The sequence below is a fragment of the Furipterus horrens genome, unplaced genomic scaffold (genome assembly GCF_987537825.1).
Source record: "Furipterus horrens unplaced genomic scaffold, mFurHor1.1.pri manual_scaffold_2, whole genome shotgun sequence".
In the NCBI taxonomy this organism is placed as follows: domain Eukaryota; kingdom Metazoa; phylum Chordata; class Mammalia; order Chiroptera; family Furipteridae; genus Furipterus; species Furipterus horrens.
Genome location: NW_028327172.1, coordinates 191,068,684 through 191,084,219, shown reverse-complemented (window position 1 = coordinate 191,084,219; position 15,536 = coordinate 191,068,684). Strand labels below are relative to the sequence as shown.

At 37.9% G+C, this 15,536-nt stretch overlaps 1 protein-coding gene across 1 annotated transcript in view; it reads left to right on the top strand.

Annotated features, from left to right (window-relative positions):
* The window catches only part of GRXCR1 (glutaredoxin and cysteine rich domain containing 1), a 97,242-nt gene that overhangs the window by 56,010 nt on the left and 25,696 nt on the right, over nucleotides 1-15,536 (top strand). Inside the window, exon 2 of the mRNA XM_090268181.1 lies at nucleotides 1,627-1,869. Within this exon, the coding sequence (XP_090124307.1) occupies nucleotides 1,627-1,869 (243 nt within the window). The remainder of the gene's footprint in view (nucleotides 1-1,626; nucleotides 1,870-15,536) is intronic.

Here is a 15,536-nt window from a genome sequence, read left to right as displayed (position 1 = left end):
CTGTTGAGGGGAGAACTGATTCTTATAACTTTAACAAACCTTATCATCTTGAAAGAAAAATGTCCTCTCTTTCAGTGAGGTGGAGAATATAACATTGTCATTTTCATGATTTTGGACCTTTTTAGGGCTACCTGTATCCATGCATCCAGCAGTGTTCTGATTTCTTTGAACACAAAGTGGTGGAGCTTAGTCTCCTACCTTCTGATTCCAGTATTTAGCAGGTTGGAGTGGTTAATTGTGTGGGTGTCTTTCAACAACTATAGCCCTGTGATGACTCACATGTCCCTTGTATTATGGTACGGCCGTACTCTGTTCAGTCTCCTGCAGGTAGGACTGTGATAAGGGGGAAAAGGGTCTTTCGTGATGAGATCAGGACTGACCTGGTGCAGTGTGAGCAGCACTGGGCAGGGGTTCTCAGGAATGCAGTCACTGATTTCTGATGTAGCAGGAAATGCAGAAGAAGACGATTCTCAGAGAGGGAGTCGGCGGCTTTGTTCTGAGAGTTGCCTGCCTCCATTGCAGTATGCCTGTTTCTTCGTTTCCTTCTAGTGCCTGGCTTTGAGCCACTGTCCATGTTGCTGTAGGTCTCTGTGCATTCGCTGAATCTCTCCGTCTTGCGCCCTCCGTGGCCAAGCCTCCTCACTGCTCATTGGAGCCCGGTTACTCAACAGAGCTCATGCCCGGCGTTGTGCTACTTAAACCTCAGAACAATCCTATGACATAGGTCTTGTTATTCTCAGGAAATTGTGGCTCAGAAAACAAAACAAAACTGTGACATTTGCTAAAGTGTAAGCAAAAGAATATTTTAATGGTTAAATGTAACATTATTTTGTTCCATATTTTACTTTGGGTTTCTGAGGCAGATATATTCCGTTAATGGAAAACTGTTATGGACAGTCGCCCCTTCCCATCAGCTTTAGCATAAACTGTTAACGTGATTTTTCAGTAGTGCCTTGTTTTGCTTCTTTAAATTATGATGTGCACAAACCTTCATTTCAATGCAATGCAATGCAACGCAATGCATCTGGATTTTGGGTACCTAAACTTTGTTGTTGTGATTGTTTAAGAATCATGGATTTATTTTTTTGTAACTCTTTGGCTATTGTCCTTGTGTATCCTGACAGCTCCATGTCTGTCAGCCTGTGTCAATCAGGATGAGTAATTACTGAAATGCTAGACTTCTAAATTAAATGTTTTGAAATTCAATGGGTAAATAAATGCTGCTTTGGGGATAACTATTTTTTAAAGAGGCAAATACAGTAATTGAAAAATGTGTACAAAATATGGGAAAAATAATTGTATTATTCCTTATTTCACCACATGGCATGTCAAGTGAGACATCATCAATTTTAAGATATGCCATTTTCAATGTGCTACTAAGAACAGAAAAAATACTGTCCATTACATTACGTCATTTAAGTGCTGTAGATTGCTATCCCTATGTCAATTACAGGTGCTCTAACTTAAATAATCACATTCGAGAACTGACAAATACAGCATTCATTTAACTTTTATTGCATGCCCTTAATGTATAAGACACTTGCTAAAATTTGTTAATGGTCTTAAAAGATAACAACACAAGAAAGTAAATGCAAACATATTTACACTACAATGTTTTCTCTTCAGCAACCATCAACTGAACTAGAATTTGACCGTGTGGTGATCTATACCACTTGCCTTCGCGTGGTACGGACAACCTTTGAAAGATGTGAACTGGTTAGAAAGATCTTCCAAAACCATCGCGTCAAATTTGAAGAGAAAAACATAGCTCTGAATGGTGACTATGGAAAAGAGTTGGATGAACGATGCCGACGAGTTTCCGAAGCTCCTTCCCTTCCCGTCGTGTTCATCGATGGCCATTATCTTGGGGTAAGGAGACTCTTATTTGTACCGAACCCAACCAGTGTTTGTAGACATCTGTGAGCCTAAGACAAGGTAACTTGTAACATAACTACCAGGACATGTGCTATTTTTGGAGTTGAAACCAAAGGGATTGAAGCACTTATTTCCATCCCAAACAATGTGTTGCCACAGTGTTCAGCCCCGCAGAAGCATGTGAGATAAAATCAGCATGAAATTGCCTTTTTGAATAAGATACATTTCTAAAATGTTCACTTGACTTGAATTTTGTATTATGAAGCTTAACATGTGTTATAAAAGTTTTTTTTTAAAGTCTAGACAAGAATAATAGAATATTTGTAAGATGTATATTTGTGAATTCTCTTAGACCCCATTGACCAGCACTCAGTTTCCTACCTAATGAGCCTAAGATGACTGTCCCAAAATGATATCAACAAGAAATGGGATCTGGAGGCAGAATTTTATCTGCTTGTTTAAGATTATCCTTGATTTTGGTAGTGCAGTGTGAGACACAAATTCATACTCACAGTAAGCAGAGGGCTCCCAGGGCAGCAAGGAAACATGGCTGCCTCATTTCTCTTTGAATAACACTCTTAGCATAATAATTCCCATTGATCTACGGACATGCTCAATCCAAAAGAAGCCCTGGAGAGGGCTCTCATGTGTGCACTTTGCAAAGACTGGGAGCAAAGAGCCAAGAGACACCAGCAGTCGAAGGGGCTGCTGACTGCAGGATCCCTTATCAAAAGAACAAAGAAGGACTGTCAAATCGTGGACACATACTAGGATCTAGGTTTTGTTTTGCCTCTGGTCTTCACCTGCAGCTTTCAGTAGAAATTAGAGAAATCCAGAGCAGAAAATACTCACGTTTTGTTACAGGGAACCTCACATTCTTGTCATGTTCTTATAGGGAATCTCTGTTTTGATACACTGTCTGGAGCCATAGTTATTAGAGGCAGCCTGTCATCTTTTGGAAAGATAAACCCAGAGAAGCCATGATTCATTAACTATGATGTCATGCAGTGTGACTTTCAAGCAGAACTGGATACAGACTTTATTCTGAAGCAGAGGAATTTTGATTTGAAGTATTGAGCCTCATTTATTATATTTCAACACAGGCTCTTAGGTCTCCAAAAGCTGTAACAATGGCAGTGATCATTATGATAACTTAGAATGATGTTACTAATAATAATACAAACCTCTGCTGTCAGCTTTCCACATACCTGCCATCTCATCTGGTCCTTGGGATAGCCTTAGAAATCAACTCTGTGGCATGCTGGTTAAGAGGCAAGACAGCCTTGGAAGCAGACAGCCTGGTTTCACATTCCTGCTCTGATGCTTCCACGTCATTCTGGGCGATTTGCAAATCACTCTGTGCCTTGATTTCCTCATTTGTAGAATGAGAATGATAATATAACTTTTCTCATAGGCTAATTGTGAAGACTATGATATACATGCTTAGTTCCTATGCCTGGAACAAAGTTATGTTTTAAATACATATTGACAATTATTATCCTGTTTTGCAAAAGAGAACATTAATTTCTGTGTATCAAGTCACATACATAGCTGGCAAGTGGCAGGGCCTGACTCAAACTGAGGTTGGTCCAATCCCCAAACCCTTGCTGTTTGGTACATTACCTCAAGGAAAGGAATCTTTGACTGTTTGCTGATGCATTCTTGGCTCCTACAACAGGGCTTGGTGCAAAGTGGTCAAAAACATATGGTGAATGGTTATGTGAATGATGCTGTCTGTCTTGTCTACTTATAATCTTTCCTTCTCTCCTGAAGACATTCTTTCATAAGGAAGTGATCTGATATCCTCATTCACACCAGGGAGGAAATCACTGATAATGGTTGTGGGCATTTACCTTTTAACCCAGAAAAATTTCTTCTGACCACATTAAGATATTTTTCTTCATGGGTTTTAAATTTTTGTGAAACTGCACAATGAAACTGAGTGGGTGACTGACTGCCTATTTATAAAAGTACAAAGTTGGCCATGCCTGTACCACTGCTCTGGACAATGCTTATATTTCTGTTTTTGAGACAAACAGACTGGGGAGCCTTTTCTGCTTTTGTCTTTTAGTCTGAAGGTTAGAAAGACAGTGCAACAAAGGAGACAGGGTGCAAATATCTCTCAACTGCTTTTGCTCTGTGATCACTTTATTTCCACACACAGCAGCCCAGAGGAGGACCATGCAAGTGCTACCATATTGCTTTTGAAATATGAGGCTGAGGCAGAGATGTTTTTACCTCTTTTTTTCCTTCTAAAAGGAGAATTACATCTAAATTTGTAATTCAGACTGGAGGTCAACTTATAACAAATTCCCCTCCTACCACAAGAGCCTTTCTATTCCAGTTCCAGTGCATAGCCATAAACGGAAAACATTGCTGGCATTCTAGAGCCTTTTTGCTGCAGTATTCCTGCATCTGAGATGGAAGGATGCCCTCTGCTGGGTTTTGGCATGTGGAGAAACATAATTTTTATGGAGAAGAAGAGGCTGATGTTGGGAATTTCCTTACATCTGTGAGGTTTTAAGCAGTCATATGAAACCATCTCATTGAGTTTAAATTTAGATGAGTGAGAACCATTAAGATGTGTGAATCATCTGCATGATGAAGGGAGAGAAAGAAATAGAGAGCCAGGGAGAGCCAGAGAATGAGTTAGACAGAGACAGAAGCAGAGACATTTAGAGGCAGCTGGGTGGGGGGTGGAGAGCGTGAGAGCATTTCACAGCTCCCTTATTTTACTGCCAGCAATGCCACCCAACCCATCTGTGTGCTGCCAAAGGAATTCAGTTACCTTCACCGAAGAGAAGGTAACAGTTCAATGGGCAAGAACAGAAGAGTTGACAAAGATGCTGACCTCCTTTTTCTCAGCCAAACTGAAAACTAAACATGAAAGCAATACGATCATCAAGGGAAAGAAATTACTTTAGAAAACAAATTTACGCTGCCCTAGGATGCTCCACTGCCAGGGTAGGGAGGGTGTGGACTTGGGTTTGGAGAGCAAGTTCAGCTTGGAATTTACTTAGGACAGTTACCTTGTTTTGGCACCAGAAAATCTTCTTTATGCAAAGATTGTGTTTCAATAGTTTAGATATAAATTATCTTAGAAATTTCAGTAAGAAATAAGTTAGAAATCATGTTTTGATTCTGGACCAACCATAAAACTCTGCAGTGGAAATCCACAGAATTCACACTGAAACTGAGCTGAAAGACATGGAGAATGAACCTAAGTGAGGACTTTTGCAACAGAGAGAAGAATAGAAGGGCTGTTGATTTAAGTAGGTCTCTTAAAACTAGCTGATTTTGAGGTGAGACTGCTTGATAATTCCATTATTTAGAATTAAAGTACCATTTCATTCCATTTAAGCATGAAAGAATCCTTTTTAAGTGTAGCTAGTTTACAGACTAGAAATACATACTCTAAGCACATTTCCAGGGACCGCTTGCAAACCTCTGCACAGGTGCTTGCTAAGGAAGCCTCTGCCACAATCAGGAAGTGGTCAGCTCTGAAAACTTGATGTTTTTGCCATGGTTCACTGGCAAAAAAGATGATTTGTTCCCTGTCCTTCTTTCAACATAAATCTACTTCTAGGTAAAGTCTGGAGAGAGAGTGTCTGTGGTTATCAAGGTCACGTATGAAAACTGGGAGAAAAAAAAATGGGAAATGTACTTTTTAGTCTCCTAGCTTCTTCAGTACAGGAAGACATTCTAAAAGATTAGATTAGTTACTGAATGAGCCAAACCACAATATCTGCCAGATACCTTGTTTTCATTTATTTTGCTTTGTTTTATTCAGCTTTACTTAGGTATAATTTGTATGTAATAAGCTATACCCTTTAAAGTACATAATTTTATGAGTGAGTTTTGACAAGTGTGTAAACCGATGAATCTACTGACACATTAAGATACTGAGAATTTCCATGACCCTTCTCATATTGCTCATGTCATTGGTAGTCAATCCCTTTCTCCAACTCAGGTCCCTGGTAGCTATTGATATTTCTGTTGGCATAGTTTTCTGTCCTTCTAATGCCTTTGTCTGGTTTCAGTATCAGGGTAACGATGAGCTCATCAAGTGAATTTGGAAGTACGCTATCCTCTGCGATTTTCATTTCTGGAGCCCTTTATGCTTTAGTGTAGATCCTTATATCCATTAGATGGACTTCTTACTATTGTAGTGTGGATCTGCTGTAGATGGATGGTTTCAGCTCTTTTTTTTTTTTATGTCTGAAAAGTCATGTCACCTCTGTTTCTGAAAAGATAATTTTGCTAGATGTAAAATTCTAGGTTGAAAAGGTTTTGGTTCTTTCATCATTTCAGGAGACTTATGTATAAGAAACTCTATACCTTGATAATTTTTACTTACAATAGAAACTTTGATTGCTCTCTCCCTCTCTCTAACAGTAAATTCACTTTTACCTTAATTCAACCCAGAAAGTATTTAATTTTGCTAATAGGTGATACTGATTTGTTGGTTATTACTGAAACAAAGCTAATAAATTTAAAATGGGTGCCCAAGTAAAAGAATGAGGGTGAAGGAGTTAATGTCTTACATTCTTCTGTTAACGTCTCCCTTCTCATATTCTCTCAGATCAAGACTAAGTTGAGAGACTGGCAGGATACTCCTGAGATTAGGCTGCAGAAGACTTACTTTATTAGGTTTTGTGAAGACAAATGTAGGTAGATGCACCCAGAAGTGTCACACAGAAGCACAGAATATTGGGTTGGAAGGAACCTTACATGTCATCTTGTCTAATGTTCCCCTTTTCTACCACTTTCCTGGGAAAAGATGAGCGCTCTTTGAACACATCCAGTGACAGTACCCTCCTGTTCAGGCCAACTTATTTTATTGTCCTACCCCTTTAAATATTAGAAAATTCTTTCTCATGTGGAGAACAAGCCCGCCTCTGACTTCCATCGCCCATTGGTCTTAGCACATTTCAAGCTTCTGTTGCATCACGTTTGTTTTTGTCCCATTGACGAGAGCAGTCACATGGTCAGATCCAGAGTCAGCATGGAGAGAGCAGACTCCAGCTCTTGACGGGAGGACCATCAACATCATGTTGCACAGAGCGTCCACGCAATGAGGCATGGACAAGTTAGGACCAATTATCACAACAGTCTACCAAAATGCAGAACTGTGATGTCATCTAATCCTGGCCTTTTGCCCGAGACAGGTGTGATCACTGACATTTTCATGTTGGAAGACTGCATACTTTTACCAAAGTCAGTTAATTACGTCTTAACATTCCATGTGCCCATGAAACTTGTTTGTGGAACACTTTGGCATCCAATGCACAGCTGATAGAACTAAATTAAACTCCTAAGTCTCCTTCATATTTCCAGAGTAACACACCATCATCTTGTTCCTTTAGTAATAATGCAGTATCACCAGTAACATCTTGTGATGTCCTCGGTCCATTGACCAAAGTGTCTCCTTCAGCTTTATAGGTATGTTTGGCTATCAATTTATTCTCACAGAAGAAGTGCAGCAGCAATAGTTTCTTCATTTCATATTTTGGGTGCTGGAGTTAATCAATGACAGGAAAAGTCCTAGAGTAGTAAGTACCTCAAAAATGATTTATGTACAATTCAAATTTCACTCCAGAAAGTTAGAGTCTGTTAAAGAGAGAGATCTTTTGAGGCATGCAGACATTAAGTATTTCTAAATTATAGGCCAACAAAAAACTTTACTCATATAGGCTTTTCTTAATATACAAGGTCTATTCTGAAAGTATCCAGCAATAGAATATGAAAAATGGAGACATTTATTGAAGAAGATAGATGATACAAGAAACATTGTACTTAGGACAATGATGCCTCAGTCCCCTTCAAAGTAGGCACCTTGGAACCTCACACAGTTCTCCCAGTCACCATCAACTGCACCACTGTATTTTCCTGAATCTCATCAATGGTCTGAAATCTCTTCCCTTTCAAAGGTGATTTTAGTTTTGGGAAAAGTCAGAAGTCGCAGGGCACCAAATCTGGGCTGTTGGGGGGCTGAGTCACCTGGGTAATTTGATGTTTCACCAAAAACTCTGCACATGACGTAATGCATGAGTAGGTGCTTCGTGGTAATGAAGCTGCCAATCACCAGTTGCCCATAGCTGCAGTCTTCTTAATCATCGGAATAGTTTCCATGGAAGAATGTTCCAGCTTAACGCAAAGTTTGACGCAGATGTGTTGCTCTACTCACTCAGTGATTTTGAATGCAATGGCCACACAGCACATGTGCTCCCTCCATGGCATTACTGTCCCCACTGACAAGTACAGTGAAGTCATCATTGGTCACGCATGCACATTCCAGTTCACTTTTTGTGGCTACCAGGTTACATCGATGTCAGGCATGCCATTCTCATTATATTAACAATGGCTGGACTTTTTCTGGACAGACCTCACATATCCTGGCTTTATCATTTCACATATTTAAATCTATTGTCCATCTGTCTAAGACTCTGGTACTTTTAGTTTTGTCTGGTGTAGTTCTCTGCATGGCAGTATACTTTAAAGTGTCTGGTAGGCTCATTGTTTTCTGATTTGCAGAATATGTCAAAACCTGAGTCTTAAATTTGGTGCTTTGGACCTGGGTCCTGTACGGTATCAGTTTTATCTATTTGTGACTTCACCACAAGTTAAAAAAGGCTATAGAACATGCCACTTAATAAAGGGTTCCTGAAGCCAATTTGACTATTTTTCAATTTAAATGTAATTGCTAATTATTCTCAATCTGATTGAAAACAAAATAAAATGTATTCTCACATAATCAGTTTTATTTTAAATTAGAATTTAAAGGCAATGTACACATTTAAGATTTTTTGTTTTAATCATAGGAAATGCATAAAAATAAACTGATTATATGAATAGGTGAAAGTTATTAAAACTTTTAGTAAGTATCCATTTCTAATAGAACTTGAAATTAGTATTTCAGTAAAGAAAAGCTCTTGTTTGTAATGAATTTTATTTCTGTTCTTATGAGTATTGAGGTTTAGTATCCTTTCCACCACCAGAGGGTAGGAGAATAAATCAAAATAAAAGAAATCATTCAGGGAGATCAACTAAAGTTAAATGTCTTAAATAAATGGATTATAAACAAAGTTTTCAATCCAGATATCCTTTAAGGAAAAGAAAAATGATAGGAGGAACAATTTTAAATGTATTATTCAAGAACTTAAAACAAATGTAATAATATTGTACTATTTGGAGTCCTAATCCTTAATGAAATACATATATCATTTATATTTTGACTGGAAACAAAATAAAAAGAAAGTACATGTATTCTTCTCTCAGAGTTTCTGGTTTCTGACCCTTAAGGCCTATTTTTCTATAAACATCTAGTTTGTTACTATGCTATATATAATTACAACTGAGCAAACGTCTCACATGAGGATTTGACAAAGTAAATAGCCCCTGAGACAAGTGACAAGCTTCCCTCTGCAGAGGTAGGATTATGACCCATCATGTTGTGCTTTTGTTTTGTTTTTAATCACTCCTTGGATTCCCAGTTTGATTGAGCTCATCCCAAGATGCCTATCTCTCTAAAAACAAAAATTGAGCTACACACCTGGCCATATGTTTTGGTCCTGATGGTGTATGTTCTCTGGATTAGATTCAAAGGATGAACAGAATGAATAAAATGAAGCAAATCACCTGTCCAACAACCAGCTCTGAAATGCTGATGCCAGGGGCTCATCCTCTCTGGCTGTCACCTAGGTCAGCCTTGTAAGGAAATCAACATTCAGTCCCCTGGGGCCAGTGCTCATCCGTTTTTTGTGAATTCTGGCTCTTCTCTCTGACTCCTGGGGCTCATTCGAGGGACTGAGGAGGCTGCATCAGGATGAGTGCTTTTCAAATATTTCTCTGTGGTCCCCTAGAGGTTACTTTGACCTTTCCTTAGGGAGTACCTGGTGGATCAAGTGAGCAGGAGGGATTTTAATCTCTACTCCAAATGTCAAACAACACCTGCTGATCCACACAACTTTATTGTATTCCACATATGCTTTCCCTTGAAATATTTGAAACAATCGAAAAAGTTCAGTTGAAAGACTTGGAAAAACACAGAAATAAATGTCTAAAGTTCTTCTCAGCTATTTTATACTATTTGAATTTCTCTGGAAGTTGGACCATATTGCTAAAATACAGGGTGGGGTGGTGCTCTACAATCAGATGGGGCAGGTTTGGATATGTCTCTTTGCACAGCCTCCAACTATTGTAAAATTAGTCACCCTGAAGAGCCTTAGAGAAACAAGGGGAGCAGACACGGAGCAAACATGGAGCACCCTTTATGTTCAAAGCATTGTACAATGTTCTAGGAATGAAAAGATTTTAAATCTCTAAAATCTAGGCTCAAAATTTGAAGGGTGTTTTGGGTTGGGAGATGGGGGTGAATATGGCTACATACTCTATCACTTTTAAGTTGGTTGCACTCTGTGCTGAATTAATGGTAAACCGAAGTTTATTTAGAAGGAAGAAAAGAGAGTCGTATTTCAATCAGGGTGATGAGAGAAGGTTCTAACAAGGAGGTGGCATTTGAGCTGTGCTTTGTGAAATGAGGTCGACTTAATTAAGAAGGAGAGGGAATGCGCCTTTAATTCCATGCCACATGTGTTCCTACCATAAGAGATTTCTAGAGAGAAATCCAGTGCTATGCCTAACTTGTGAACATCTGTGATAATTTCTAATGAGGTGCGATTCAGTTCGGTTCTGGGCAAGTGCTAGGCGATGAAATTACAGGGTAAAAGAACTCTAGGGAATAACTGAGTTTTTCTGAAAGAATAACAGGTCAGCTTAGATCTCTCTGAAATCTTAGTACATAAGGAAAAATTTATAAGCCTTCTCTGACATTCAGCTTAGCTCCATGCTGATTGTACCCAGGTCGCTGTTACTTACCTTTCATTGTGGCTGCCAAATCAAAAGCTCCCAAAGCATACAAGTCCACGGAGGTCCCGAGAGTTCTTCTTTGTTCTTTTGATTGGGGTTCTCAGATGTCACACATTTTTGGGAGTTTGCTGTGCTTTGGGGCTTGAAATTACTTGAGCCTGAGCTTCAGTCCTTTATTTTTCTCTTGGGAGAGTCAAGAGACTGTAAACATGTAGCCTAGGATCAGAGAGGAGATTTGAAGGACGTGAGTGTTGGAAAAGTACTACCTTGGCTGTGGGCATGCTTGCTGAGTATCCTGACTCTACTCTGTCTACTGTGTTTTGACCCTGAGGTAAAAAGGGCAAGATCAACATTTTCAGATTTTTATGAGTCAAAATGAGAAATCAACTTCATGCTGCCACTGACTAAGAACGCTGGTGCAGAATGATACCAAATCCCAGTTCTTTCTCAAGCAGAGGATACAATAAAAATACGATTTTTCTTGAAGACTGCTAACTTCAGGTCTCTCTTTCACTTGGTGGCGCAGAACTCAGGGTGGAGAGATTATTCACCATAAATCTTCTTTAAAGGTTACCTTTTCCTAGGTTCCAAATCATATATTTAAAAATGTATTACAGTTTATAAGTAATAAATTATTAGAAAATTGGAATTGGAAATATAATTAAATATTCAGTTATATTTTTATTTTTTAAGAAAAAGACTTGATACCTTTTCCTGGATGTCTTCTCATCATTGACTAGTTTAATAGTTTTGAAATGAGCAGCTAATAAGTGAATGGAAACCTATTATGTTCTGTGCCAGGCCTTTTGGAAGATTTAGTAGCAATATAATCTGTGAGATTTGCATTCCAGAACTTGCAGTAAGACTGAAAAGAAGTGAGTATAAATAGAGTATTGTGTGCCATATAGTATTTCTCAGATTATAAGTGCTGTAGGATATCATCAAATCAAAAGATCACTGAAAGATGGAGTTTTCATAAAAGACTTCTTAACTCATAGAATTTCATTCTTTCATAATCCATTTCTCCTTACATCCAACTTAACTTTCTGATTGAGTGACCTTGAGCACATCAACTAAGCAGTCTATGTCAGTTTTCACATCTGTAAAAGAGGAACAATTATATCTGCTTCATTGGATCTTTTTTAGGTGTTGTTTTAAGCAATGGAAACACAAAAATGATAACGTCACACTCTCTGCCCACAAGGAACTCACAGTCAACATGAAGGGAGACAGGGAAGGTACATAAAATAAATATGCACTATGCCAGTATATTATGACATCTCGAGGACATCAAGTGTAACTCTGACATACTCAGAGAAGGTCTCATTGAAGATGGAGTGCTTCGGTGGGTCTTATAAGTTGACTTGAAATTCATAAAGTAGTCAAAGGCAGTAATAGAGACAAAAGAAGTACTGTGCAAACTCAGATAGCCATTTGGCGTGACGAGAGTATCAGATATGTTTCAGTTAGCAAGTTCTTTGCAATGAGTCACCTCAAACCTTAGTGAGTTAAAACAACAATTTATTATTTCTCACAATTTTATGGGTTGACTACATTAGCTGAGGGATCCTTCTATTCTATGCTGCATCTACTAAGGTCACTCAGAAATCTAGAACATATTTTTTATACTTCTTATTGGTCAAGACAAATCATAAGCCTGAATTTGAAGCGATGGGTTAGACTCCACCTCTTGATGGATGAAGTGATGTATGCCTATAGGGTAGAGAGGAAGTGATGGTGGCCATTACTGGAGATTATCAAAGTGTATATGGGAAGCTGTGGGAAATGAGATTGAAGAGATTGCTAGAGCGAGTTAATGGAATAATTCATAGGCTGTGCTCTGTTATATGGAGCTGGTTGGTTTTACTCAGGGACTTCTAGAGCTAGGCTAAAAGGAGTTTAGAGTATCAATGATGATAAAATCTTTTTTATAGTTTTATAAAATTTTTTTGACATGTACCACATTATTTTTCCCCTTTACCTGCTATTGAGAATTTAGGCTCACTGCTGTAGAAAGTACTATAATAAACATCTTTGTAAATGTAATTTTTATATTGTTAGACTATCTTCTCAGAGGAGTTTACAAAAATGAGGTAACTCAGGTCAAGGGCACAAACATTTTCACCCCTTTGGAGACATTATTGTCCTTATTGACAATATGTGCTCTACAGAGAAGTCTCCTGACTGCTAGTTACCTCTGAATGAGCAAGTCTTGGTCACGTGTTTAAAGGTATTTTCCACATTTTCCTCAAGTATGCAACTTCTTTCATAGTAGAGTTCATGGAACATTCTGTCCTATCTGCCCTTCCTTTTGCAACATATTCTTTAAGCACCTGTCACATGGATGTTATCCTATTCTAGTTTTTATCACTAAGTCAGATTTCCCCCATGTCTTACCTTTTTTTTCTCTTTAAGGGGAAATTTGGTTGTGGAGGGTAGGGGAGTTAGACTCAAGGGTTTACATCACCACCTTACTCAGAAAACCACATGGCTGTTTCTTAAGAAAATTCTAGAATATAACCATAAGCATGACATTAAAAGAAAATTAAGCAAATGCCCTTTTTCAGAAAGCTAAATAATTTAATACAATTGATAATTAATAGTCAGGAAAGAGAAGAGTATTACAAGTCAAGTCTTGTATAATCATTTTATTAGAATGCCAAATTCTCTGCCCACCAAAAGTCACTCTTTAAATTACTTAGAATACAGAGGCCTAAGTTAATGTGATTTTGTACTTTATAATTATAATGTAGGATGTGTTATCCTGCCTGCTATTTTTTTCTACCTTGGAAGATTATGAGCATTTTATTATACAGATCCATAATTTTCATTCTTTTCTCTTGTCCAATTTCCCTGCTTAGAACTCTAATATTAGAGTGGAAAAAGAGTTGAAAATCAGATTTGTTTACATTACATTTGATACATTCACAGTGGATCATGCTATTGCCTCACTAATCTCAAAACCCTTGCTTTTGTTTCCATATTGAGACCATGAAGCTCGTAATGTTTAGTAGCTTGACTCAGGCAAATAACATGCTGAGAAAATGACTTCACATTGTTCATAGCTGTCAGTGCATTCAGAATATTAAGGTGAAGTGACTGTGGATTAGGTAAAGTTCACTTTTTTAGTATGATTACTTAAATATAAAATATAATTAAAATGGGTTTTTGAAAAAAGATTTTAAAATATTTTTATAATTATGTTAAAAGTTTTATAGTTTTTTGAGTGTATCTATTTCTTAAATTTCTTATATTTCTTTACTATTTTGGGGAGAAAATAATAACATGTAGGTTTTTTAAAAAGTTTGTATTTTCTCCTTTTCCCATCTTAGGAAACATGACATGTTTTACACTTCATTTCAGGGTAGAAAATGGCAAACAGCGTTCTAATCAATGGTGGGATTTCCCCCTTCCTTCTTTTCTCCCTGCCTCCCTCCCTTCCTCCTTTGTCCTTCTTTTCTTTCTTCCAACTAGAGTGTGTTTTATCTCTCACTGGCAAAACCTAAGGGAAATTAAAAGAACAGCTGAAAATGAGCTCCCACCAAGATTGGAGCAATTCATTTCAGCAGCATCTCAGAAACATTCCCTTTATCTTCTTTGTTATCTATCTCCTTGCTTTTCCTGGACTCTGGGTTTTTTATTCCTCGATGGACCTCTGTTTGAGCTAAAAAGCCTATTGTATCAACTTCTCAACAGTAAACTCTAGTTCAGTTACTTAGTTTCAACTAAGAAACATCATTCCATTCCAAGTAGGTAGGTATCAACAGTTGTGTTAAATGCTGTGTATATTCTGAAGAGTGGAACAGGCATATTGCCTATTCTCTTTCTTTCATGAATAATTAAGTATGGAAGTAATCAACCGGAGCTCTGGGAGCATAAGTGTCTATTTGCTAATGGTGGCCAGAGAAGGTCTGGAAGGAGCTTTTTTATTTGGGAAAGGAGGGTGAAATATTGTATAGAGGAGTCGGTGGAAGTTCACCAAGTCCAATGAATAATCAGCCAAAGATGGTTGTTGAAAAAAGCAGTATTATTCTTGGTGACGAACAATTGTTGATCAGTTTAGATTATATCAAGAAGGTTGAGAGGGATAGTTTGGGGCTGAAGTCATGCACAGGGGACTATAGGGAGAATCAGCTGTAGGACCCAAGGACAAAGGGGTGCCTAAGTTAAAGATCCTCAGTCCTTCAATGTCTCTTCTGGTTGACAAACAGGAAGAAATGAATAGATATATGACTATGAACTCTGCCAGGGGTACTAGATAATTCTAATAGCATCAAAGTTCTTCTGTGGACTGGTGAAAATTGCCAGAATGAATAAAAGGCCATCCCCACTCCTTGTTCTGCTCCAGCTCCTATGATAGCAGGGATAGTAGTACAAGTTAAGTATCTCATCGAGTACATGCTGCTCTTCAATTTATTCCACAGATTTTTTAGTGTTTTCTATGTACACAGTCTTTCTCTCATAATCTAGTGGAAGAAACGCACTTTAATAATCACTCTACCAAGTGTATAATCACAAAGTGAGAGACAGGTTCTGAAGGAAAGGAATAGGGTCTTTACCCCATGTAAGAAGTTAGAGAAGACTTTCCTGAAGAAGCGAGAGAAGATGAACTATGAAGGTGAATAGAAATTGGACAGGGCTGATTAGATTTGAATTTTGAAAAGCTTATCGTTAGCTTATTCTTACATATTACTCTGAAATAATTTACAATCTAGATCATTTTCTATTCTTTAACTTTTTCTTGGAAAGAGGAAGAATTTTTAAATGTTAATATACAATACAGAGTATTTCTA